The sequence below is a fragment of the Fusarium tjaetaba genome, assembly GCF_013396195.1.
Source record: "Fusarium tjaetaba strain NRRL 66243 chromosome Unknown NRRL66243_c0000243, whole genome shotgun sequence".
NCBI lineage: Eukaryota > Fungi > Ascomycota > Sordariomycetes > Hypocreales > Nectriaceae > Fusarium > Fusarium tjaetaba.
The window spans coordinates 89990-116536 of record NW_023501439.1 but is presented as its reverse complement, the minus strand read 5'-3'; the positions used below and the strand labels follow the sequence as shown (position 1 = coordinate 116536).

General features: G+C 48.6%; 11 protein-coding genes across 11 annotated transcripts; 7 read left to right on the top strand and 4 right to left on the bottom strand.

Annotated features, from left to right (window-relative positions):
- Positions 1-561: 561 nt before the first annotated feature.
- FTJAE_10507 (xylosidase glycosyl hydrolase) lies at positions 562-2154 on the top strand (the record flags this gene model as incomplete). The annotated part of the gene is made up of 1 exon (XM_037343357.1): positions 562-2154. The coding sequence occupies one exon, from the start codon at positions 562-564 to the stop codon at positions 2152-2154; it is 1593 nt and encodes a 530-aa protein (XP_037202472.1).
- A 402-nt stretch (positions 2155-2556) lies between these two features.
- Positions 2557-2839, bottom strand: FTJAE_10506 (uncharacterized protein; the record flags this gene model as incomplete). The annotated part of the gene is made up of 2 exons (XM_037343356.1): positions 2557-2698; positions 2754-2839. 2 exons carry the CDS (start codon positions 2837-2839, stop codon positions 2557-2559), a joined length of 228 nt encoding a protein of 75 aa, XP_037202471.1.
- Positions 2840-3868: 1029 nt separating this feature from the next.
- FTJAE_10505 (uncharacterized protein) lies at positions 3869-5491 on the top strand (the record flags this gene model as incomplete). Its single annotated transcript, XM_037343355.1, has 1 exon — positions 3869-5491. One exon carries the CDS (start codon positions 3869-3871, stop codon positions 5489-5491), a length of 1623 nt encoding a protein of 540 aa, XP_037202470.1.
- Positions 5492-6344: 853 nt separating this feature from the next.
- On the bottom strand, positions 6345-7247 carry FTJAE_10504 (methyltransferase domain protein; the record flags this gene model as incomplete). The annotated part of the gene is made up of 2 exons (XM_037343354.1): positions 6345-6636; positions 6685-7247. The coding sequence occupies 2 exons, from the start codon at positions 7245-7247 to the stop codon at positions 6345-6347; spliced, it is 855 nt and encodes a 284-aa protein (XP_037202469.1).
- Positions 7248-8909: 1662 nt separating this feature from the next.
- On the top strand, positions 8910-9638 carry FTJAE_10503 (uncharacterized protein; the record flags this gene model as incomplete). The annotated part of the gene is made up of 1 exon (XM_037343353.1): positions 8910-9638. One exon carries the CDS (start codon positions 8910-8912, stop codon positions 9636-9638), a length of 729 nt encoding a protein of 242 aa, XP_037202468.1.
- A 552-nt stretch (positions 9639-10190) lies between these two features.
- FTJAE_10502 (uncharacterized protein) lies at positions 10191-11135 on the top strand (the record flags this gene model as incomplete). The annotated part of the gene is made up of 2 exons (XM_037343352.1): positions 10191-10627; positions 10676-11135. 2 exons carry the CDS (start codon positions 10191-10193, stop codon positions 11133-11135), a joined length of 897 nt encoding a protein of 298 aa, XP_037202467.1.
- A 549-nt stretch (positions 11136-11684) lies between these two features.
- On the top strand, positions 11685-13646 carry FTJAE_10501 (uncharacterized protein; the record flags this gene model as incomplete). Its single annotated transcript, XM_037343351.1, has 1 exon — positions 11685-13646. The coding sequence occupies one exon, from the start codon at positions 11685-11687 to the stop codon at positions 13644-13646; it is 1962 nt and encodes a 653-aa protein (XP_037202466.1).
- A 2755-nt stretch (positions 13647-16401) lies between these two features.
- On the bottom strand, positions 16402-16912 carry FTJAE_10500 (uncharacterized protein; the record flags this gene model as incomplete). The annotated part of the gene is made up of 3 exons (XM_037343350.1): positions 16402-16456; positions 16580-16690; positions 16794-16912. 3 exons carry the CDS (start codon positions 16910-16912, stop codon positions 16402-16404), a joined length of 285 nt encoding a protein of 94 aa, XP_037202465.1.
- Positions 16913-17432: 520 nt separating this feature from the next.
- FTJAE_10499 (glucose transporter) lies at positions 17433-19226 on the bottom strand (the record flags this gene model as incomplete). Its single annotated transcript, XM_037343347.1, has 5 exons — positions 17433-18093; positions 18149-18546; positions 18593-18954; positions 19002-19107; positions 19164-19226. The coding sequence occupies 5 exons, from the start codon at positions 19224-19226 to the stop codon at positions 17433-17435; spliced, it is 1590 nt and encodes a 529-aa protein (XP_037202464.1).
- Positions 19227-19853: 627 nt separating this feature from the next.
- FTJAE_10498 (beta-glucosidase B) lies at positions 19854-22464 on the top strand (the record flags this gene model as incomplete). The annotated part of the gene is made up of 3 exons (XM_037343346.1): positions 19854-19907; positions 19957-20028; positions 20077-22464. 3 exons carry the CDS (start codon positions 19854-19856, stop codon positions 22462-22464), a joined length of 2514 nt encoding a protein of 837 aa, XP_037202463.1.
- A 1611-nt stretch (positions 22465-24075) lies between these two features.
- On the top strand, positions 24076-26528 carry FTJAE_10497 (C6 transcription factor; the record flags this gene model as incomplete). Its single annotated transcript, XM_037343345.1, has 4 exons — positions 24076-24205; positions 24267-25371; positions 25421-25813; positions 25865-26528. The coding sequence occupies 4 exons, from the start codon at positions 24076-24078 to the stop codon at positions 26526-26528; spliced, it is 2292 nt and encodes a 763-aa protein (XP_037202462.1).
- Positions 26529-26547: the final 19 nt, after the last annotated feature.

The following is a 26547-nucleotide window of genomic DNA, read 5'->3' as shown; positions in this document are numbered from 1 at the left end:
GCCGGAGAAGGTACATATAATAATAGTCTAGACAACGTTTGATCTAGTGGAGAGAATTTATTCAATCAGCTGTGCCAAAATGCCTCTGATCATCTGATGTTGCATGTTCGTCCGAATGGAAACGACGCACCTTCGGAATGCCGTCCCGCCTTCCATCTATTTGTTATGAGCTTCTGCTGACCATTAAGCGGCAAAAGCATACCGGATGCACATATATACTGTTCTAGCCAAGTTCACTGCTCCAACCACGACTTCTACCATCCGTTTCCAGAATGACGCCAACCATGCAATGCAGAGAATGCTACCCAATATATCCTAAATTACCCATTCTTGTCGATACGACATATTAGATGCTCATATTGGCCAAGGCAAATCTCATTCCATGTCCCCAGTTTGGCATATTCGGAGCCATTCGCCGAAGTTGCTACTTATGGCCAGGGTCCGAGCTTGGCGTTGCCTGATCGTATTGGGACTCGGTACTTCCGATTCGCCGTTTTATAAGTTCATTGATCTGCATGTTATGTAGGATAGTGGTGATGTAGGTTTCGCTCACTTGCAAAAATGAAGTTATCTTCGCTTGCTACTCTGGCGGCTTCTTTTCCCCCAGCATTCGCTGGCTTGATTGGACACCCTCGCGCCACAACCTTCAACAATCCTATCATCTACTCAGACTTCCCAGATAACGATGTCTTCCTCGGTCCAGATAACTACTACTACTTCTCTGCTTCCAACTTCCACTTCAGCCCTGGAGCTCCCGTTTTAAAGTCCAAAGATCTGCTCAACTGGGATATCATCGGCCATTCAATTCCCCGCCTGAACTTTGGCGACGGCTATGATCTCCCTCCTGGCTCACGCTCTTACCGTGGAGGCACTTGGGCATCATCCCTAAGATACAGGAAGAGTAACGGACAGTGGTACTGGATCGGCTGCATCAACTTCTGGCAGACCTGGGTATACACCGCCTCGTCGCCCGAAGGTCCTTGGTACAACAAGGGGAATTTCGGCGATAACAACTGCTACTACGACAATGGCATACTGATCGACGAAGATGATACCATGTATGTCGTATACGGTTCCGGTGAGGTCAAAGTATCTCAGTTATCTCAGGACGGATTCAGCCAAGTCAAATCTCAGGTAGTTTTCAAGAACACTGATATTGGTGTTCAAGACTTGGAGGGCAACCGTATGTACAAGATCAACGGGCTCTACTATATTCTAAATGATAGCCCAAGTGGTAGTCAGACCTGGATTTGGAAGTCGAAATCACCCTGGGGTCCTTATGAGTCGAAGGTCCTCGCCGACAAGGTCACCCCACCTATCTCAGGTGGTAACTCGCCTCATCAGGGTAGTCTCATCAAGACTCCCAGTGGCGACTGGTACTTCATGTCATTCACTTGGGCCTACCCTGCCGGCCGTCTTCCGGTTCTTGCACCGATTACGTGGGGTAGCGATGGTTTCCCCATTCTTGTCAAGGGCGCTAATGGCGGATGGGGATCATCTTACCCAACGCTTCCTGGCACGAATGGTGTCACCAAGAACTGGACAAGGACAGATACCTTCCGCGGAACCTCACTTGATCCGTCCTGGGAGTGGAATCATAACCCGGACGTCAACTCCTTCACTGTCAACAACGGCCTGACTCTTCGCACTGCTAGTGTCACAAAGGATATCTACCAGGCGAGGAACACGCTATCTCACCGAACTCATGGTGATCATCCAACCGGAATAGTGAAGATTGATTTCTCTCAGATGAGAGACGGTGACCGGGCTGGACTTTCAGCGTTCCGAGACCAAAGTGCATACATCGGTATTCATCGAGATAATGGAAAGTTCACAATCGCTACGAAGCATGGGATGAATATGGATGAATGGAACGGCACAACAACAGACCTGGGACAAATAAAGGCCACTGCTAATGTGCCTTCTGGAAGGACCAAGATCTGGCTGAGACTTCAGCTTGATACCAACCCAGCAGGAACTGGCAACACTGTCTTTGCTTATAGTTGGGATGGAGTCAAGTATGAAACACTTGGTCCTAACTTCAAGCTGTACAATGGTTGGGCATTCTTTATTGCTTACCGATTCGGCATCTTCAACTACGCCGAGACGGCTTTAGGAGGCTCGATCAAAGTTGAGTCTTTCACAGCTGCATAGAAGGATGGGATGGTGTTGAGTGGATATAGTCTTGGGGTATAACTGAGATAGTACAAACTGTGTTTTGACAGACTGTGTTTTAAACTCCTTAACTCCGAACAATGACACCGTACCATTGATAAGACAATCTCCATCAATGATCCTTGGACAGCCAAAGAAACCAAGACTCAAGATGGCTAGGCCCCAATATGAAAGGTGACCAGATAAATTTTGCAAAAAACATCTCCCTATTGATCGACGATTGAAAGGGTGTTGGAACGGCGTTGGGGTATATAAAAACAGGAACCATTGAAGCTGGGAATGAAAACTTAGCCACGTTCATCTGAATAAGCGAGAAAATGCCAACCTTTTTTATCCAAGTATAAGTGCTTCATCATATACTTTCATCCTCTCGTCCATCATCTATCTGCCTTCGGGCGGGTTATTCTGTGAATACCCTGCAGTGTAGACCAATCGATCGGTAACAGGACGTGCCTGCGTATCATAGATGTATCGGTTCATACTGTAGGAGCTTGGTTGATTCGCGCCGTCTCGTGTCTGTGTTCTTGATCCGTTGTCAGGATTATAGGGAAATGACAAGATTGTGGATGATAACTTACGAGTTTTGGAAGCTACCAGCCACTGCGACGGTAGAGGTGTTGGTTGCCGAAGCACCTGATGGAGTATATCCGGAAGGGGTGGACATTTTGAAGATGTAAATGATGTTTGTTTTCGAGCTTTCGCGTCAGATTACAATGTCGGATGAATTGGAAAGTTCGTTGCATATCGGTGGTCAATGGGATTAAATACACGCAGAACCAGGAGAACCACCGACAGCGACATGATTCAGGAGTCCCAAATCAGGGCTTCTTTCAATCAGACATACATACATAGCCGCACAAGCGTGCCGGCGCTCTCAACAATGTGGTGGGGAGATTGATGCCTCATATTAACTATAGGCCAACAAAGCATTGTTTGACTCGTAGGGTGGGTGCGGGAGGTGCTTCAACAGACATAAAGGAGGTCTGGATCCAAGGACTTTGTCACAATTGTGATGAGGGGGGAAAGCAAAGCCGCGTGGCAGTAGACACAAAATCACAACTGTGACAAGCGCAAAGATAGCAAGAGACTGTGCATTGCATGGGGTCTGCAGGACTTTGTGTCCAAGTAGAAAAACCCCGCTCTGAAAGGTCAGGTTGCAGGCGTGAGATTGGTCGCCACGTCACCATTTTGAGGCCATCCTGCAGGGATTAGGGTGACTTGAAATCACAAACGTGATATCTTCTGTCCAGTGACAAGTCTTTGTGTTATCACGCGACTGGTGGCTTTGTGATAGAGGGTTCCATTCGCTGGCAGTGTCATCATCGCACATTCATTTTCAACCATTGCCTCCAGGCTCCCACCGCTTGCATTTTCAACCCAACATCATATGTTTTGCGGCTCAAAAGCGATCAAAAGCAATTTCGCCCATCATCTGCTGACTTTCAGTGATCGTACCGAAGCGCCCGCTTTCTGTTCCCCTCTTTCCCCCGACGTCATTACGCCGTGATCAATTGGAGAGGAAACTGTCAAACTTGTGACAGTATCAGGCAATTAGCCGCCTTGCAGGGAATATCCTATTTTCGTCCGCTGCTGTTATTCAGACCTAGCAAACAAGGCTGTGTGACTCTTCTACTCCATTTAAAAGAGCCTCAAGGACGGCGTTATTCACCGACATAAATCCAAAAGCATCACCATGGTCAGAAGTCTCAGTGATGAGAGCGAACATGACGGCATCGGAAGATGGTTTGACAACGATGACGAGTCAGTTCAATCGCCGCTGCCAATTCCCATGGGAGAGGACCAGGACGCTAAGGAAATCCCTGGCGACGTTGGCTCACCGAAGGAGATGATCGCCTATCTGACCGATTTCCAACAAAAGACTGAGGAAGCTCGACTATTGCAACCTGTCACGGATGTACCAACGGTGTCGTCTGTGCCTTCACTGAACCTATCAGAGGAGACGATCAGTTGCAGCTGCAGCATGCGCTCCTTTCACAACGCTACCGGCTCATCTGCTGATTACGGAACTGCAACTCTGAAACAGCGCGGTCCTGAGATCGCAGAGTATGGTTACGATGAAGATGTCCAGGATGCTGCTTCAGACTCTTCGTCAGACAGGTCTGGGAGTTTGTCTCCGGCCTCCTGCCCGTCACCAAGCAACACAAATATCACATCACCGGGCTCAGATGGGTCTTACCAGGATTCCATAGCCTCACTTGAAGACATGCCCGGAGGTGCCTACGAGCCCTTTCCAACAGAGATAGTTCTAGGCTCTGACTTGGGGTACGGGAGCGACCCAGAAGCAAACTATTCGGATCAGCACGATCAGCCACGTGATGCAGACGACGATGACAACGGTGAAGCGACCGAATCTACGCGCCAGGAGGAGCCTACAGCCACTGAAACTGGTTGTACAGGAGCAACAGAGAACAGCGCTCTAGTACAGCAACAGGATCAGCCACCTAAGCGTGCAGCCCAAGACGACGAGAACGAGCACCAACAAGTGTCACGGGCGAAAAAGTCTAAAAGACAAGAAGACTCCCACCTCAGGCTGGCTTGCCCTTTCTATAAGCACGACCCGATTCAATATCGCCGCTGTCACTCTCACGTCCTCAAGCGCAATAGCTACGTCAAGCAACATCTCTTTCGCTGCCATATGCAGCCCATCCACTGCGATATCTGTCTGAGCGAGTGGCCGACTGTCGAAGACCTTCGAGAGCATCGCCGCGCTCAAGTATGCGAGAGGCGAGAGTACATCGCACCCGATGGCATTACCCCCGAACAGGAACGCAAACTGCGATCGCGGCTCGGAGGCCCGAACAAATCAGAGAGTGACCAGTGGTTCGATATCTATAGCATTATTTTCCCAAATGCTGAAAGACCAAAGTCAGCATACCTGAACGGCGAATTGTCCGAGGATGCAGAGAGTCTTCGCGAGTTTATGGAAGGTCGCGGGACGAATTTGATAATGGAACAATTAGTAATGTCAGGCCTCGTTATGAGTGAAGATGATAATAGTAACCGTGAGACGGAGAGAAAGTTTCAAAGAAGTGTTCAAAACGCTCTAAGAACTATGTTTGAGGGATGGCAGAGTCGAAGAGGAGGATCTGGTGAAGATGATGGCGGTCGGGAGACGAAGAGGCCGAAGCCAACGCCTAGAGAGTTTCCATACATCATGGCTCAGACGCCTGTGAGGACTGACACTGGAAGTACGAACACTACTGCGACAATACTGGAAGATCAACTGGAGGGAGAACAGATCGGACCAACTACTTCATCTCCTCAACAAACAGGAGAGATCGCCCACGGACTTTGAAGTCACCTTTCTAGCATTTACCGTATCTTCCATGCTCTACTTGTTTATCATTTCACGATCTTAGAATGCGTCTTTCTTATATGCTTTGTTGTCAAAATTTCACTCTGAAACTACTATCCCAGAACTCCATCTGCTCTACTTATGTGATTGCCCCCCGTCGACCTTCAGGACCTGAGATAAAGCCCCCATCTTCCTCAACTCGTCCACGGGCCTCTTGACACCCGGGGCTACCAGGTTGACGTGGTTTCCTGTAGTCTTTAGCTCATAGTTACCTTTTCCATAAATCTTGTCGAGGGCTTCCGAGAGCTTCAACATATTCGGAATTTCGGTCATGGAAAACCGGTGTACGTGGTTCGCTTTGTTGACTTTGCGAGACGGTTTCATCGCGTAGAACTTGGGTGGCGGATGGTATCTGTAAATGGATGGATAAATTGTCAGTTAGCACAAGGTCGAGTCTTTTTGAGGATTAAATTTGAGAAGTAGATGTTCAAGGTAGGCTTCCATGAATTTATACTGCCATTCTACACTTAACAAATGGTTGTACGACATAGCACAAGCTGGACCCCTCCCTGAGTAGAGCTTCCATGGTTAAAATTAAGGCGTCTTGAAGTTCTATCAATGCGGCTATCATAAGGTCTGGTTATGAACTTCGAGTATCACCTGGTTCATTTCCTTGGGTGACCAGGTTTAATAATGCAAATTTGCACATCATCCGCCATTCAAAGCCCGTTGAGCTGGTGAATCACTGAGTATGGCTACGATATATCTAGGTACCAGATGCAAGTGCTCAGAAAAATCAGTGGCATCTCATCAGTGCTGCAAGAGCGACGACAAGATGCAGGACGGAATTAGACTACTCCGGCTTCCGTCCAATGGTCCACCGAACCTCATATCCCATCATCGAAACACCGTCATCAACCTCCTGCTGTAGCTTGTCGCAGTGTTTCTCTACATCCTCATGAGAGTGAATCCATTCAAATTGTCCTTTGGCAGCGATACCATTCAAGGCTTGTCGCGCGTAGTTGACAAGTGTGTCCCCTGCCCTCTTCTGAACCTCAAGCCCCTCACTGAAGCTACTGAAGTCGATGTGTGAGCATTCGACGTAACCGGCCTTTCTGAAGTGCCCCTCGAGTGGCATTGGGCTTCTGTTGGAGGTCAGCGGATCCTTGATGACGACTGGAGGGAATGCTTACGTGACATCGCGTCCAACTGATAGTCCGTACCGGACATCCGTACTGATCCATTTTTGATATGCTTCGGTGATTGGCACAGCATTAAACTTAGTGAATCCTGTTTCATCCCACAAGATGTAACCTCCTGGTCGCAGAAGTGACTGAAGATTCTTTGCTACTGGTAGCCAATCCCCAGCCTTTAGAGCGACCATCAGAAGTCGAACGTGTACCAAGTCATATTTTCCCACGAGATTCTCGGGAATTGGCTCGAAGACGTTCCCGAATGACAAGTTGACATTTGGTGGAAGGTCGGCCGGGGAGAAGAACTTTGAGTCATCTATGTCAAAACCATCAAGACGAGCATCTTGGTGGACTTCCGATGCAAAGTCTCGTAGCCAGACCCCAGTGCCAGTTCCAACGTCGGCTACTGCGGGTGGACGCCCAAGAGAGTTGAGATATGACTTGATGGTATCGGGGATCAAGGTCTTCGTAAGACGCAACCAAGTGATGTGCTGATAGTCGAGGCGATGCTCTTCAACGCCCTTCTTGCCGCTGTTGAGAGTATAGATTTGGGGTCCAGTCATGTTGGTTCGGTATGTTTGCTTAAGTCACTTCCACCAATTCGATGGTTGATTGTAGAGCATAAAGGTGAACGAGGGTACCAGTTCCAACTTATAGTAAGAGACATCACAAGACTTATGCTTCAGCGCTCCAAGCGTCTGACTATATCCGTGAGGTGATGCCGTTAGCCGATTGATGATGTTAGATGATCGACCTGATTGGTTCATCCGATGTACTAAGGATTCTGATGATAAACCAGACGTGACAGCATGAACGAATCTTACTCAGCGCCATGATCAGACACGGCAAAGCGCCATGGTTTGGCGTATTTCTCTCATCCTAAGACAAAAGTGCTCGGATGTACCTTTTTGGGACTCATTATTCCGTTGTAGTCGGTGTTTGATTGACCTGATCGCCAAACTCTTGCCGGATTTGAGAGTCGGGGCTATAACTAAAACCCGGCTTACGTGCGACGAGCTTCGGTGCTTCAGCCGAGAATGGCTCAGGTAGAATTGAGTTGCAAAGACTGGAGGTTGTAGAGGATTTGAAATGATCCCTATAGACCTTCCCGTCTCAAGAGTATGTGAGTGAGGCACCTCTTGAGATTGAGGTGACAGAATGTCGCTTATGTATATTAAGACTTTTACATCGTCCTTAAATAGGGCGATAGCACTGGTTTATCGTCAGAACACAGCTCTAGGCTGAGTAATACATAGGCAGGTGACAGATGATTTCGATCTTGTCTATTTACAGACGATTGAAGCTGAAATTGTGCTTCATACAGACGTCAGTGGTTTATAGCTTAATTCTACTGGCCTCAGTTGGTAGTGAGATTTCTAATTCCTGTAGAGCTTCATGAGTGTCGCAGAGGACCGCTTTAGTCTTGTAAAATAATGATATTGGAGGTTTCACGACCGCATTTACGCGTAGTGATATGAAGGGTTGATCTCAGCACCAATTATGGGATAGCCAGCGCAAGCGTGACACTATGAACCAGGTATCACACGTAGTTATCAAATACAGTTACCGCTGGAGCACATATATTTCCTTTAATGGGGACAGCGAAGACTTCAATGACCTAGTGCTGCTCCAGAGCTTGAACTACACCTCGTGACTGTTCCGATTGCGATTGTTGTTGCTAAGGTGCCCAGGTGGACTGACAACCATAACATCAGAGTCTTGAGGCTGGATGCTGAGATAAGACTACAATCTTCGCATGTTCACCATACCATATCCCAAAACTAATGGAGTCTGGAGAAGAACGTAATATCTGCACAAGCACTGAGGCTGAGTTGTTACCTAAGCGCTGCAATTCATCTAGCTACTAGCAGAGCCGAGGATGATAGGCTGTCAAGACAAGAGGATCGCGACTAAGCCCACGTTACTGCAGCTCCAGGCCTTCGTTGCTCTGAATGTAGGAACAGTTGCATTGAGGCAGCTTCAGAGGCGCCGCTGCACTAGTGATGCGCCACAGACAACCCAAATCGCCAACACTCAATCATTATATCTGGTGAGAAGAAGACTTTCCATAAGACAATGGTTATACACCCTCAAAGCAACATTTCCGAAACATCTTCACACCAAAGCAATTACGGTCAACACCTGCAAGTTCTACCGGCGCTCGCAACTCTTCACTCACCGAGACCAACTTCGTCATCTGTGCCCCCCAAACTCACACCGCAATAATGCCTTCCATTACCAACATGGTCACAGCGCTGGTCTATCTCGCTTCTGCTGCAAGTGCCCTTCCCGTCAATGTAGCTCGCCAACAGACCAACGAATGCGCGACTGGCACGTGGTACTACTCTTGTGACACCAACGTCGGCTGTTTCGACCATGATCCTTGTACCAAACCTACTCCCGTTTCTGGCAGAACTCCCAAAAAGGTCAAGGGCAAACCCACTGCTACAGAAGCATCTTCCTCGGTCAAGACCATCGTCCCTGCTACGTTGTACGACATTTACCCCGAGAATCCCGATGAATCTAGTGGCCCTGTCAACGGCGTCCATCTCGAGACTTGGAAGGACAAGTCTCAGGTTGAGCAAGTGATCGTTTTCAAGGACATCCCAGCGGGCGCAAAGAACTGTGATCTGTCTTGGCGTCAGGGACCTCGCTACTCTCGAAGGTTCTTCGTCAAGAACAGCGATGCACAAGCTGATGCACGGCTTCTATCTGGTCTCCCCGAGAACGATGTAACATACAACTCCGTCAAGCCCTTCGACGATCAGAAATCCATTGGCGTCCCTAACTTCTCGTTCTGGGATGACCGCAAGGAAGACATCCATCTTGTAGGGAGTGTCGACTGTGCTGAGACTGTTGCCTTCATCGTTGGACTCCGAAATCCCAAGGGCGATTCACAGGCCTACCTTGAGCAAGACGACCATGAAAACGGCTGGACTCTTACATACCACTAGATGATGGAGTCAGCGTGCATCGGAAGGAAAGTTTCTTCATGAGAACTTGTTGGAAATGGACGGCTCCTTTTCTTTTCCTAGGCATTCATTCACCAATATGTAGCTTTCTAGTTAATCTTGCAAGCATCCAATACAATTGATTGACATGATCATCCCCTCTTTACTCTACCAGTACTTTGAGTGATATAGCGTGATCGTCTTGATAGTTAGCCTCGACTCTGATCATTAGTGATATTCTTGGGGCGGCTTCTCCGAAGGCTAGCTTGATATTGTGTGACTTCAAATGCGAGGAGCCAGCGGTCGGGGCTACTTCCTTCAAGGTTCTTGACGTCCTGCCAGCCTCCTGTTTCGCAAGTATTTCCGCAAGGGTGCTTAGACTCTCTTTTTACAGTGACAGCAGAGTAGCACTGTCTACTAGTAATATCGCAGCGACCACTATATCTACAGTCGCCGTTTTGTTGGCCGTGAGTTTCTCTAAAATTAATCAACTAATCCTCTCCGACTTCCTCATCTCTGTCCATTATCTCACCAAACTAGCCACAACAAAGCACAATGGCGACAGGCTTGGAAGCTCTCGGCGCAGTTTGTGCCATCGTTCAACTCATACAATTTTCTTTCAAAGTCGTCGTAGGCTTCAAGAAAGTTTACGATGGTGAGCCTACAGATTATAATGTGCTCGAAGCACATGTAAATGATATGCACGAAAACTCGGTCCTAGTTAACAGGCGCTTCCAATCACTCGGCATCTCAGAAAAATCACCACCAGTGGAGCAGGAGCTTCAAGGCGTGGCAAATAGATGCCGAGATACCGCCAGAGAACTACAAATTGAACTCCGCTACGTGACAAAGAACCAGCAAAAGGGCAACTGCGCCAGTGCCATATCATACACTTTCAGGTCTCTGCTGCGTCGGGGCAGAATCGAACGTCTGCGGAGAAGCCTAGACATGGAGAAAAAGCTTATGGAAACCCGACTTCTGATACCGATCTGGTACGCTACAAAATTTCTTTTGTGACAAGTTACTTACAGTGCCTGCAGTTCTCAAAATGATGCCAAAGACCTTCTGGATGATCAGAGATTCACGAGCCTTGAGAATTATATCAAAATTGTGATCATACAGATATCCAAAGGAAATTACAAGCTAGAGGCACTCATCTCTGCGGAGCACAAAATCACACGCGACATCATCATGCAAGAATCAGCGAATACGCGCCAAACAGTCAAAAACGTCCTCGTAACAGAATCGCAGCGGAGAGATTTCCTCGAAAGTCTTAGGTTTCCTGAAATGAAGAAAAGATACAATGATCTCAAAGGCTCTGGGGAGGTGAGCTTCGGTCGCGTCTTTGCCTCATATGAAAGCATGAGCAGCACGGAAGTGGCAGCCAGACTCAACGAAGCCACGGTAGAATCTCCCGAGGCAGAGAATTCCACTGATATGTCTGCGACAGTCATGGAAGATGATCGAGATATTGATTCAACGTGGAGCGTCTTCAAATAATGGTTGACAACTAGCCATTCGTTGTTCTGCATCCAAGGGAAACCAGGATCAGGAAAGAGCACGCTATCTAAGTTCATCATCGACAATCCCAACACGAAATCCCTCCTGAGCCAGTGGAGCCCACAGCCTATAATTCTTTCACACTTTTTCTGGAAGATTGGTTCCACTACACAGAATAGCATCAAAGGTCTCCTGTGCTCCTTAGTATACCAGTTATTGGATAGCGACAAGTCTTTACAAGAGCAGGTCATGGAACGCCAACCTAGTACTTCATATAAGTATTACGACGATTGGTCAAGTGGAGACCTGAAGAATATCTTCCGATATATTGCAGAGACTCAGCATCATCACATCTTTATTTTCATTGATGGTATTGATGAGATAGGAAATTCGGACGGAATACCCAATCTCATTCAGATGATCGAAGAACTTTTGCACCACCCACAAGTCAAAATCTGTGTTTCTAGTCGGCCCGATCTATTCTTAGCTACTTGGCTTAAAAAGCACAATGCTTGCCATATCTGTCTCGAAGCCTTGACGAAGCCCGAAATGGTCACCTTTGCCTTCAAAGAACTTGAACCTTTGGTTGCTTCTGGCACGATCTCAGTGGAGGCGTGCCGGCTTTTGACGAACAGGATAGTGAAAAAGGCTCAAGGGGTCTTTCTTTGGGTACATTTGGTCCTGAGAAGTGTTGCTACTGGCATCATGAATGAAGACCCAGAAGAACTACTTCTGAGGCGTCTGGACAGGCTTCCTAGCGAACTAGCGGATCTCTACGCCGAAATGTGGCGACGAATGAACGAAGACAGCCCCTACGCAGAGGTGGCAGCCAGATACTTCCACTATGTTCTGTACAGCGATGAATCCCTAGAAATCGCCTTCTATTCTTTGGAAACATCGCAATACTGCAATCGTTATCATGGCCCAATGCTACTGCAAATTGTGTGCGCGGAACAGTCGAACCTCCAGGAGTTTCTCATTCGCCTAAAGGTTGATAAAAAATACGCAGATTTGATGCAACTCTGCAATGAAACCAAGAAGGGAATTGAAGTGAGATGCGCTGGTCTTCTACAGACAAGTCACCAAACTTTTCGAAAGTCAAAGCATGCCACCCCCAGCAGTGCCAAGGAGATTTGGCCTCTCAGGCTGGAATTTATCCATCGCACGGCTCACGACTTTTTGACTAACACTGAGGAAGGACGGAATATCTTACAGCTTCACAAGCAAACTCCAGGAGAGACTAGAATTTCTCTTTTCAAGGGCCTTCTTTCTTTGGCCTGTATTCACTTTTACAAATATGGGGCGAGAGCCAAATTATCCTCCTTTCTGTCAGATCTTCATGGGTTATATGAAACACTGGAACCCCACCACGGGTACGAGAAGAACGAGTTGCTTGAACTGCTTCCTATCTTGAAGCGTCTATACGAGAACAATGTGGTCGGAGACATGGTTTCGTGGAGGCCAAACCCCGAATTCTTGACTCATCTAGCCCAGTATCCGCTGTTCCGTGGCTTCATCATTTCAACGCTTTCCGAGATGTCATTACCGAAGTTGGTTGCTACACAAGTATTACAAGAAACTTGTCAGCTTCCGACAGTAACAGGACAAAGGAATGACTTTCTTCACCTGAAGAAGTTGACTGAATACTTGCTGTCAGTGGGCGCTGAGCCGCATTTCTTCGAGATCTGCCCTCGGAGCTTCGGAGAGGTGCCATTTGTTCACAAAAAAAGTGCCTTCCTAAATCTGTTGGAAAACGCAGTTCATGTGACATTCCATACTAGAGAGTACCAAGAGTCTTTCATAGCCTGGGCTCTACCACTAATGCTTGACATGTCGGCAACTTGTCCTGACTTAGAGGCCAGTATACTATCATGTTTTGACGTCGCCCCACACCATAACTCTCAGATTGGAAGATGGTTTCATGTCCGTTATCCTCAAATAAGGCTCGTGAACCAGTTTTGCATCATCTTTGAAGTCAGACTAAGCTTTTTGGTTGCCTATGTCATTACCAGACTAAAGCCTTATACCAAAGAAATTGCCAATGCCATGCGCATTGACAAAGTACTTACATGCCTACAAGTCTCCTCACTAAACTTCCTATATGTCATTCGAGGACATGAGACCGCTCCAACCCCTCAGATATGTGAGCGCGTTTCGAATGGAAGTTCGTGCCAGGAACTCACTGACACTCTATTCCAATTGCACGGGGGAAGGCCAGAACTCCTCGCCTCCTACGGTGAGGACCATCATAACAGATACGCGCTTATAGAAATAATATGGTCTATGACAAGACTTCTCACTCTAGAGAGAGCCGACCTTGAGATCTCTATGCTTTCTCTGACTGAGAAGGAACTCAACTTTTACAGCTTACCTCAACTCTGTATTATCTCATCATCCTCATGGTTCGAGGAAGTGAAAGGCAGTGGTTGCTCAGATATATTTCCAAGAACACTCAAGGAGCTGAGAGAGCTTTCAGAAAAGACATTAGAGGAAGCTCATGTCTCTGAATAGTCCTGCCACTGGCTTGAACCACATTTCGAATTAGCCGGATTAGTTATGTTTATTAAGTACCATCAATTCACACGTTTTCTAATCGCATACTTATTCTTGTTCTCGCATCTTCGTTGATTAATCTATCAATGATGATATGTCTTTCTATAGGACCTGACATGGTTAAAACTGCCTCACGGTGAAAAGAGCTCAGGCCTAACGTGGTCTTACATAGATCACCCAGCCAATATGTACATTCTCTCTGGAGCCACTTCTTCAGTGGAGTCCAGCAGTGAAGAATCTACACCACGATTGCAGTGAGCCTCTGTTTTCTTCCGGATATCTTCTTCTTGCCTCCTCGTAGACATCGTATTCCAAGGTCCAACTACAAGCCTTGGGAAAGCTAATTGTATGAGTCCCACATTGATATCCAAATCGACTTGTCTTCAAGTCACGGCACTGATTATCTTCAAAGGCGTGCGAGAAGAGTTTTGCCAGCTTCAGCCATCTATGGCCGGACCCAGTGCCACAGTCAGGCTGATCGCACCACAAAACGTGCTTAGTTCTGTCCGTGAGAACGGGATTCCCGTCATCACCATATTCTATGCTCCGAAGCCATTCGAAACTCAATGAATCTGAGTGTCTCCATCGGCGGCTGATGTGTAACCGAAATGAGTTCTCATTTAATAAGCCTGTCTTCTTGCAACACTCCTTGAACTTGCCGCGTGGGCGTTCCCAGGCGTATATAGCGTTGCACTCCTTGCATGTGTAACGAAGACTGACACAACCATCATCTCTCACTGGAATTGAATTTCCAAAATATTTGCAGCAGCAAATAGTGCACTCCAAGTTGCTGAGCAAGCGTTCCATTGCGGTTGAAGAATGTGGACAAAGTTGGCCACAATCTTGGAGAACACTTCTCATGAAATATCGGCCCATTGATTTCTTTTCCCATATTCCGCGAATTTCAAAGGTCAACGAGGTCGTCGTGGCGATAATGCCCGGGTACCTGCAAGTATCGATTTCGATAATAGGGGTGTATTGCTCTGAAATGAGGTCAGGATCCTCATCACTCCCTTCTGAAGAAGCATGCGATCCGTCCATGCAGCGGTCGTAGATTGGGTATTGGGTCCAAGGTTTGGGGATCCTCCATTTGAAATCGAGTCGCCGGTGAGAGCATATATCGTAATGACCGAGCAACCCAACACACCTGTTTCTTTCTCTACCGTTGGCGGGGAAGAATATTCCAGGATGATCCTTCTTGCAGCCGGTGCAGCTTCTCGGCTCGCATAAGGATATCAGCCTTTCTCGTAATTCATCTGTGCTTATGGCCCGACACTCAGTGCATAGGGTTTGGCGGCGTAGAGAAGTATATATCTCGCGACTGTCTCGAACAGCGGCCGGCGCTGTCCTATGCCAACGGCTCGCGGCATGAAATTTGCGAAAGACAGGATCGTTGTCTATATATTGTTGGAAACTTCGTGACGTTTGACGGAGTATAAATAGCGATCTGTGAGGAAGGAATCTGAGGATGGCGTCAAATATTTCATTAGGTATTTTGACTGTATTCATCTTTTGCGGTAAGGTTACCGTCTCTAGGGGTGTGTCCTCATTGTCTAATGCTGTTTTCGACGATGAGCTGACAACAGCACGATTCACGGATCCTGGACGGCCCCATTTGTAGCAGCAAAGATAGGAAGCAATAGTGCCAAATACCTCGATAGCGCATTGGAACCATCGATGCCATCTCGGGATCCATTCAAGGTGACGCCCAGGCTTTCTGATGCGTGCATGGCACTCTGAAAAGCACGCCATCTTTGTATGATCACTGGCTTGACAAATGCTTCGGGACGAATGAAGAAAAGAAATTGATTCAAGCCAAAGAGAAAATGGGATTCTTAAATAGTCAAGCCTCCCTATAAATCAAGCTTTGGTAAAAACGAGTCTAATACGACACAGCTTATCAAATGAGGTTTTTCCTAACTCTAAGAAATATATCGGTATCATATGTGACAAGCGTAAGGTTTTGAAAGACGTTTTTAGGTTCTCTCTGCTGGAATAATCTCACAGCCACAAGTCTTAACTGTAAATAACACTTCTAGCCCACAACTTAGACATCGCTACCACGATGACTGACCAATGGCTACAGCATAAAGCTGATATTGAAAGAGGTTTCAATCGCAACAGTATAGCAGTTGTGGCGAGTTATGTCAGGAGCTTCTGTGAGCCTTCATCTACCGTCAAGTTCAAATTAAATCTGTGGTCTTAAATTGGTCAAGGAAACGGCCGATACACAGGGCCTATCGTCGAAATCAGATACATTGGTAGAGGCCACAGACATCAGCTCACTTCCGGCCCTTGTTAGTCAGGCTGCTTTGTTCCCAAAACTTCACTGAGCAAGAGCCCCACGTGGCAATGATGCTATTATCAGCTCCTCAGACCAAATAACACACAGTCACATAATCGAGAATGAGATCGACCAGAGATCTCAGTAATTAAACATTCATGCACGTCACATGGAGTTCTTAACGCATAGACTAAGGCTATAGTATTAGCTGTTCTTGACCTAGATATGCCCTGTTACCTCCATAAGACATCCCAGCTTATCTAAGAATGGCGCTATAGCTCTCTCATTTCATGTTGTGTTTTACCAAGCGAGTGACTGTTTCAGGAATGACAAACAAAGACGAACTAAGCGAGTGACGAGTTGGGAGTTCTCCGAGGCCATTATTCTAACCTGTACTATTGGGAGGCAATGATGCCCAAATGCGTTGCTTCAAGACTGCTCGGCATAGCGTTTAAGAATTGCGGCAGCAAGTCCAGCAATCGCCCTAAGATACAAGGTCAGCTATGAACATATCTGGCCAAAAAGGTGATCTAACCTGCTAAGAGGAGTACGTTCTTTTGATTAGCGCAAGCCAACAGTCAAAGGGAGCGTAGATCAACTTACCCACTTATCTGGGCACTCAATCTCCTCAGAAGCACAAAGAAGCCAGCAGATATCATGCTGCTTAGTTTGGGGCTTGTCCCTGTGCATAGGTACCTGCGAAAGCTTGATAGAAAGACTATGGCTTCGTGTTAGTAAAGTAACATGCGATGTTATAGACCGCAATGGGCTAAGCATTGGATTGTAAGGCATGATGGGTAGTTTGAGTTAGAGATACTAACGATATATCCTGATCAGGCACCAGAACCTTGGACTGGCTCTGCTTAATCTGCCCAAGCAGGGATGGGATAGCAACAATGCCCTGGGCGAGGGCGAGAAGAGCAACAGCTGAGTACTTCATGAAGAATGAATGATTGATGGGTGATATTGTGATTGGGTGCTCGACCTTGTTCTGTGCGATGTCCTTTGAACCAGCGCCAGGAATGCAGAGTTAGCTGTCGTCTTTATAGGTGATGAAACTCCTTCTTTCCAAATTACAAGTTGCACGCATAAGAACATACGAATCTATTGTACCTTGTTTGGAGAGCCGATAGGATACTGAGGAGGACATTCGACCAGCAGGTCGCCTATACTTGTTTGAGATACAGTACATCCATCGGTCGTGCTCGGTGACATCCTCTACATAGGTGGTATTGTATGATGAATATATGGCAATCATTCGTTCCAGGGATCTTCCGGCAGGTTACAAGAGACAGCTTCGGACATCTTCTTTGGCTGCGCTCCGGTACATATAGGCAGGTCGCCATCGGAGCATCGCTACTGGAACTCTGGTCAGTGCTTGAATCGGTTACAAATTCTGTGTGAACAGTTGCCATCGGCTATTATTATTGTCACAAAATCTAGGACTCTGGTTGTTCCACCTAAGCAAGCTCAACTTGGTCGACCTTCTTATCCTTCTTGCCATCTTGATCCACTCTTCCATGCTCAATATCCTCCAGCTTACCAGCATGAAGAGCCGCATGAGATGTTCCCTCAAAGATGGCCTGGATCTCCTCCAGAGTGTGACCCTTGGTCTCGGGGAAAAGGAACCAGATTATTACGATGAGACAGGCGAGAATGCAGCAGAAGACAATATAGTACTTCCAGCCGATGTTCTTCATGGCTATTGGGTTGACCTGGTTTCCAACGACGAGACCGACGAATGTGCTGATGTACATAATTGAGACACCACGGCTGCGAAGGGTGTACGGGAAGATCTCAACAGTGTACGCTTGAAGAAGAGGGGCCCAAGCAATAGCGTAGAAGAAGAAGGTGATGAACACAAAGCCGACAATGGCCTTTCCGGTAGTTGGGCTTCGAGTACTGTCGAACGAAGCACTGAGAGCGGTCCATATAATGTATGACACGAACATGCCACAAGTCGACAGAAGAAACAGGGTGCGACGTCCGAGTCTGTCGACTAACATAGCACCAACAAAGATCGCGGCAAGCCAGTTTGAGATCTGCAAAAGTCCGTTGATAAGAGTCTGTTCCTTGGCAGCTGTGATACCGATCGTGTTGAGGACAAGGACAAGGTAGTAGCTACAGGCGATGTTAGACAGATACACAAGCGCGGGGTCAGGGTGAGACAACATACCTGACGAGGTTGATACCGTTCCACTGAGCGAACCATCCAACAATAACGGCAATGAGGGTCCTCTTTCTGTTCGCGGGAGTTCTGACGAGTTCGAGCCAAGAGTTTTGTGACATGGCATCAGCTTCGTGCGTCAAAGCACCCTCAATCTCAGCCATCTCGAAGTTGACAAGTGGGGCGTTCGCGTCACCGCCGGCGTGATACTTGGCGAGGATCTTGCGGGCTTCCTCGCGTCGGTCGTGGGCGACGAGCCATCGGGGAGACTCGGGGAGGAAGTAAACGGCGAGGAGCTGGATGAAGGGGAGGGCTCCCTGGAGGAGAGAAGGGATTCTCCAGCTCCATGTTGAGTCGATCTTGAAGGTTCCGTATGTGCACCAGGCGGCGATGATACCTCCGAGATACTGTCAAGTCAGTGGATGTCTTTGGGTATGGAGAGTGGGTACTTACGAACGATGTGTTGTACAGAGCGGTAAGCTTGCCTCGATGTGTGGGATAGGCAAGCTCAGTGATGAGGATTGGACTAGGCTGGGCCAAGAAACTTGTGAAGAAACCAAGGATAGCTCTGGCCGCAATGAAAGTCTCCAAGTTCTGTGATACAGCTTGCATGATCGCGAAAGCTACACAAGTCAAAGCTCCGACCATCATGGCTGTCTTTCTACCGAATCGATCGCATACGTAGGTGACGAAGAATAAGGCGATGACTTTTCCAGCTGGGTATACGGAGTTGAGAGCACCGAGCATGGCGCCTTCAGGCTGTCCAAAGTAGCCTCTCCATTGAGGAAGGGTCTGGAGACCGTTCATCATGGATCCTGTGCATGTTAGCGAGGAAGAGGAAGTTGTCGCGCACTGAACTTACCGTCGTAACCAATTGCGCCTGATGACACGAGAGGAATCAGAAGGAGAAGGTTGAGTTTCAGTAGATGCGGTACGCGATACCAAGGTCGAGCATCATCAGGGAGTACCTGACGAGAATATTAGCATCCAATGCCCAGCATGCGCATCTTGGGAGTAAACTCACTGCTGCAAGGTCATTTCCGGCAGCTGCTGCGGCACCTTTCTTCTCTGCTGGTGAGGAACCCATGACTCTTGGAGATGATCGATAGACTTGTCAGATGTCCCAACGTCAATCAGCGACTGATGATGAATGTTCAGAAACCCAAAACACCAGGGTCATTGAGGTTAATTATATCTGAACCAACGAAAACAGAAAAAGATTATGCAGATCCAATGTTACCCCACGCGGTGGTAAACTGACACCCCATGGGGAAACTTGGAGCGTTCATCGACGCTTGAAGAGATTGTCAACTTGTTTGATGGGGTCTTGGCTTGACGCGTTTGGTCTGGATCCGACGCTCTTCCCAGCTCTTCCGAGACTTCGGACCAGGCCATCATTGGTCCGGCGTCGTGTCTTCCGAAGCAGCGCTCAACCGATTGGTCACCACCTCGCTCATGACTCGAGCCTTGACCAATTCTCTAGTCTCTGTTGTCGCTTTACCGAAGCTCGTCAAAGTCTGGTGGATGCTCTACTACCAGTTGAACCAGTCCTAAGCTGGAGATACTGCCCCTCAGAACCTCCACAAAATTAGCGACACAGTTTCCCGACGTCGACCCGCACGCAAGTCAGAGAGAAGAGATCCGGGCTTGCTTATTACTCGCGAGTATCAGCATCCGTCCCTGCCCCAGTACCTTCGAGGCATACAACGGGAAAATGGCAAACACGGATGTTGATGTGATCATACAGTCACTGACGCTGGAGGAGAAGGTAAGCTACGCTATCATTCGTATGAAGACCAGTTAAGCTAACTTATCAGATTTCCCTCTTAGCAGGTCGGAACTTCTCAGAAACTGTCGGTTTTCCAGAAAAGGGAGTTCCTTCGATCAAGGTGAGTTCGATCTCTTGCCTACCCCAATCATTTACTAACGGAAACAAGACCGCCGACGGACCAAACGGAATTCGCTCAGCAGCAACAGATCTCGACATCAAGTCAGCCTGTTTCCCAGCAGCATGCAATCTCGCAGCGACATTTGACCTGGACCTTGCCGAGAAATTTGGCAAGGCTCTGGGTGCTGAAGCTAGAGGCAAGCGAGTAAACTGCATGCTCGGTCCAACAGTCTGTATGCATCGCCATCCTCTTGGTGGTCGCAATTTCGAGAGCTACAGTGAAGACCCATTCCTCACCGGCAAAATGTCCTCAAAAGTCATACAAGGACTTCAAAGTCTTGGTATTTCTGCTACGATAAAGCATTTCGTCGCGAATGAGCAAGAAACAGCTCGTACAACAGTTGATGAGACCATTGATGAACGTGCATTGCGCGAGATTTACCTCAGGCCGTTTGAGATTGCTGTGAAGGAAGCGAATCCTTGGGCGATCATGACAGCTTATAATCATGTCAACGGTGTTCATTGCGATGAGCACAAGTGGCTTCTACAGGAGGTCTTGCGTGGTGAATGGGGCTGGAAAGGCCTTGTCATGAGTGATTGGGGCGGCACGAATTCCGTCGCTGCAGCGCTCAATGCTGGTTTGGACCTGGAGATGCCTGGTCCTCCCCGTCTAAGAAAGGAAGATGCTGTCGAGGAGGCACTTGAGCGAGGAGAACTGACAGAAAACATCATAAATGAGCGCGCCAAGTCTGTTGTTGAGTGGGCGTTGAAGCTCAAGGCCCGCGAAGCAGAGTCACACTCTGTCGCTCTTGGCCAAGACACAAATACCCCCGAGCTGCGAAGCATGATCCGCGAGGCTGGAGCGCGGGGTATTGTCTTACTAAAGAACCAGGGAGATCTCCTTCCGCTCACCAAAGAAAAGGTTCAGAGGAAGAAGATTGCTCTAATTGGATTTGCTAAAGACGCTATGGCTCACGGAGGAGGCAGTGCAGCTGTCAATGCGTACCGCAAGATCACTCCCTGGCAAGGCTTGCACGAGGCCCTTGGCGATGAGGTCGAGTTCACATACGCGCGAGGCGCTCATCGCGAGCGTCTACTTCCCGCCATTCATCCTGATGGTCTCTGCGGTAAAGTCGTGGGTCTTGATGGGAAGCCCGGGTTCAGTCGGCAGCTGTTCAAGGAGGGTGAATCTGAGCCCGTATCTACTGTCGGGCAGCCAACTTCTGCATACTCGCCTCTGGGATCACAAGAGTCACTCTGGAGAAGACTTGAGATTGTCGGCGACTTTACGCCGGCCGAGACAGGAGAGCACTACATCGCCTGTTCTGGATTGGGACCCACAAGGGTCTATGTTGATGACGAGATCATCTATGAGCAGACTGCCAACTGCACTGACCCTATGGGCTCTCTATTCTTAGCTGCCCCAGAGCCAGAGTTCCGCCATAAGTTTGAAGGGGGAAAGACTTATCGCCTTAAAATCTGCAGTGATCCGCCTACCAAGATCGGCCTGACTATTCTCGAAGGTCGTAGTGGTGTTCGTGTCGGCTTCTCACTTGAATCCGACCACGATGCGGATCTTGTCGGAGAAGCTGCTGATGTAGCCAAGGCTGCTGATTACGCGATCGTTTTTACCGGACACGATCCTCAATGGGAGACGGAAGGTCGAGATCAAGATGGATTCAATCTTCCCCGAAAGGGCACGCAAGACGCTCTCGTGTCTACCGTGGCATCTGTCAACCCCAACACAGTGGTTGTCAACTCTACCGGTGTTGCTATCGCTATGCCTTGGCTGGAGCAAGTCCCCGCTGTCGTGCAAGCTTGGTTCCCCGGCCAAGAATGCGGTTACTCTATTGCGGATGTCCTTACAGGAGCTGTCAATCCAGAGGGTCGACTACCAGTAAGCTTTCCTAAGAGCATTGAGGACTGCCCCGCGCACGGAAACTTCCCTGGCGAGTATGTAGATGGACAGCTCAAGGTTGCTTACGCCGAGGGTGTTTTTGTCGGATATCGTCACTTTGATCGACTTCCTCGGGAGAAGGTCAACTTCCCCTTCGGTCACGGCCTATCTTACACAACTTTTACGTATAATCTGGGCAATGTTTCTCGCGAGGGTGACGACTGGTATGTCTCTGCTAAAGTATCCAATACTGGGAGACAAGCTGGCGGCGCATTGGTGCAGGTTTATGCTGGTCCGGCTGAGCAGTCTCCTGATCATCCGATCAAGGCTCTCGTGGCTTTCCAGAAGGTCCGATTGGAGCCTGGTGAGGCAAAGTTGGTCAAGCTTCTGGTGAGACAGAGAGACTTGGCACATTTCGATTCTGGACTGAAGAAGTGGGTGGCTGATGAGAACGATTATCGCTTCTCATTGGGAGTCTCTTCAGCCGATATTGTTGGAGATACTGTGGTGAAGGTGCAAAAGGCTGTTTTTGATCCATAGATATAGAGAAGTTAAATTTACTACATCCATCACGATATTAACTTCCTTAACCTAACGCATTCCATGAGGTGAGAGCCAAAAAGGCGCTGCATGTCTTAGCTAGAGTTCACGCAATGATCCAAGTACCGGCCGCCAATAGGTTCATGTCACTGGGAGGACTAATAGGCCGCTTCTTCCTAAATTTGATATGAGAGTCTCAGCTCCGCTTCCATTCATGTTGTACGTAACACTTCCAGAGCTCTCCTCTGCTACCTCGGAGGATCTACTTCAGGCCTGGGTCTGGGCCTTGGCCCGGGACAGAACGTTACCAACACGCCGGTACACTAGAGAATCGGAACCTAGCGCGTACATGCGTAATTTAGGCAATAGTCACCCGTTCCTCGGATCGGGTCCGAGACTTAATTCAAAGCCGTCTTACTCGGAGCGCATCCGGAAGAATTCGCGAAACTACCTCTTCCGGAGTTCATGTGTAAGTGAGTATGGTAACACCACTGTCAGACACCAGGTGGTATAATACAGTTCAAGTGATGAAAGGGCATGCCGTAAACACATGAGATGTTCTTTGCCCAGCCTATTAACGGGAACTCAACATCATCCGGAACCATGCCAGCACCATATTCGGGGCAGTGCCTCTGTGGCAACGTAAAGTTCGCAATTGCATCAGAACCAGCTACAGTATTATCATGCTTCTGTGAGCATTGCTGTATAGGAGCTGGTGGCACTCATCAACTGGTACAGAATCTCATTTCGTGGGCTGCTGTGGTGAAAGCTAACCCATACCTGACAGATTGGAAAATTCACAGCCCAAGATGTCGATGTCTCCACTACAGTTGAAGATGCTATTACGAAGTACTCACTCTCCGACACTTCGAGCGGAAGTTCGAAAGAGAAGGCATTTTGCCGTACATGTGGATGCACGCTCTGGACTATTCCAGCAGCAGCAAAGGGCAAATTCTACATGATCCGACTCCCATTGCTGGATCGAGGGTAAGTAAGCTACCCTACGCTGATGGCGCTGAAGCTAAAAATGTGATTTAGGCTCAACTTCCAACCAGCGAATGAGATTTTTGTTAGAAATCGGCCAACTTGGGTGGAGCCATTAAAAGACGCGGGTCAATGGGACGAGATGCGAAAGTGACGCGTAGAAGAGACGGAGGATGCGGAGAAAGAGGGGAACCTTGCCTGTTGATGGATCAGAACAAGGGCCACCGATTGGTTTGGAGAGGTCAAGCTCCATCATACAGACCTCGGCTGGGGTTATTGAGCCCAAAAGGAGATACAAGCAATAGTGCAATCAGTCACGAGAACAGCAGAAACCACTTGTGACGGTTAATTATTTTGTTGATGATGCCACTTCAGCTCAGTCAGTTGTAGTTATCCGGTATGTTACCACTGACCGACGAGCTCCGAGTGAGCTAATGCAGAGAGATTCTCGGAACCCCGCTTATGCTCCCCGGATTTTAGCCGTAAGCCATCCCAGCTTCCAGCCTCATAATCTTATCTCTTAATTCTGGGGATCCCCCCGTTCCGAACCAATTCATGTCCATTCCGAAAAGCCATCCTCTCCCGACCCAACAACCCGCAACATCCCTTTCGGATACGGAACTACACATGGAGCCTCCACGACGAACAGATGACGGTGCCTCTGCTCATCGCCAGAGTGGGGCAAAACGCCTCAAGATTGATGTCGCTTGTGACAACTGCAGAGCCAAGAAGGTCAAGTGTGACGGTGTACGACCAGGTGAGACCGACAGACACCCATAGCCCCAGGAGGGGAGGGCACAAAGGCTAAGACGCTGCAGTCTGTGGCTCGTGTAGTAGGAAATTGGCCCTGAGGGACAAGTGCAACTTTAGCGCTAGCTCGACGGCCTTCATACATCATCGCCCGCCAATAGCAGCGCCTTTCACTGCAGCCCAGAATGGACGTCCTGTTGCTCCTCCAGCACAAGCATTGCCAGTGCAAAGACAGGGTAGTTCTAGTTCTCCCTCTATGGCAAGCCCACCTGTTCCGATTCTACGAGCCGTGAATACATACGAGCCTCAGCCGCGACGGTCTATGCCTCTGTCTCTGCCGCCGCCACCACCGCCACATCATCACTCCCCAGTAACATCTACACCCGGCAGCGGCGCCAGGCCAGACTCACATGGTGGTCAACGCAATGTCGGAGCTTCAGTTTGTTCAAACAGTCCTTCTGCTGTTGACTCCATGACAGCGGTCATCGATGAGGGGACGAGTACTGAGGAGTTCTTTGGGAAGAGCAGTGCGGGCTCATTCACTGCTCAGATCAAGAAGGCCATTGATGTGAGGCTAGGGAAACCTGCAAGCTCAAGTGACAATGCGTCAAACACGTCTCGGTCGGCTGGAGTAATGGGCTCTGCCTCAGTCACATCACCGGACTTCTCATACGTCCTACCGCCACGGAGGCAAGCCGATCATTTGATAGAGCTGTATTGGTTCTATGTTGATCCGTTGTATCCTTTCCTGGATAGAAACCGATGGACTCGTGCTTATAATGCTATATTCTCTGGAACGACGATGGACTTGAATGAGCGAGTCTTCATCGCTACACTGAATGTCATCTTGGCACTGTCCACCCAACTCGTCGAATCGCATTCGCTAGAACAGCGAGAACAGTCGAGTGAGACATACTTCCAGAGGGCCCAGGAGTTATTGCCGATGAGTCCGTGGGAACCTGGCTCCCTCGAGTTGGTGCAGTGTCTACTGGTAACGAGCCAGTATCTTCAGAGCACATATAACCCTCATCAGACATGGATGGTTATTGGCTCTGCCATCAGGATGGCTCAAGGGTTAGGACTTCATCTGCCTGAGACCTCAGCCAATCGCTCGGACCCTGGCGAGCGAGAGTTGCTGCGCAGGATATGGTATGGATGTGTTCTGATGGATCGGTGAGTGAACTTGACTGTATCTTGGCTTCCAGTCAGCTAATCCAGCCAGCATGGTATCCGTGACCCATGGTCGCCCTGCCATGATCTCCCAGCATCCTGCAAAGAACGTACCACATCCGGCAGAAACATCAAACGCCCAGAACGGAATGCAAGGCTTGGAATATTACAGCTTCTTTGTGAGATCAGTGCGACTTTACGAGATAATCCACAAGACCATGATCGCGTTCTACGACGGTTCACAGGGCAGTAAGCCGAAGGATAAGGAATCGCATTTTGATCTTGAGGGCCTGGATGGTGAGGATGAAGATCTGGATAGAGTGGTACAGCTGGATCGCTGTATCAGCAGATGGCAGTCAAAGCTACCAGACCATCTCAGGTGGGAGTTGCTGGAGTCAAATAAAGATGAAATAGCACGGCGACAAGCTGTAATTTTACGAATGAGGTATGCGTCTCCTAATTTCACAGCGGCTTATGGCGACTGACTCATGAACAGATTCCTCCATGCCCGTATCCTTCTGCTACGACCAGTCCTCTCCAGATTCTGTCTCACACAATCTCCCCAAGACAAAAAGCCAATGGACGATAACCTCCAAGCTCGTGTCGTTCAACAAGGTGCAATGTTCTGCGTCACGACCGCCCAGAATATGATCAACACTCTGGTGAAGCACCAGACACTAGACGGCACCGTCGGTCTGCTCCCGGCCTGGTGGTATCGAGTATACTACATCTACTCCGCCGCCACCGTACTGATTGCTGCCAAACTTCGACCAGATGTCTTCTCAGCCGTTGAAATCGGGAGATCTTGGGGCCAAGCTATTTCAGTACTCAAGGCTCACGAGCAATTCGGCCAGTCTCCTCGCCGGTGCGTTGCAGCGCTACATATTCTTTCTTCAAAGATCTTACAAGCAACGCCTCGTGGTTCACCAGGACGTGAAGCGGCGAACACCAGCAGACCGGGCGAAGGGAACAACCCAGGTCTCCCTCAGCAACTGATGACGAGCATGGAAGTCCCTGATCTTGTCCAGCAACTCGCTGAAGAGTTTCAGACCCCAATACCGGACTTTAATCCTCAGGAGCTTGCGGCTTTCAACTTGGATGTAAATGACATGTCATGGCTGAACGATGTTCAAGGAGTTTGGGAGCTTTTGAACGAATAACATAATGGAAATGTTGCTT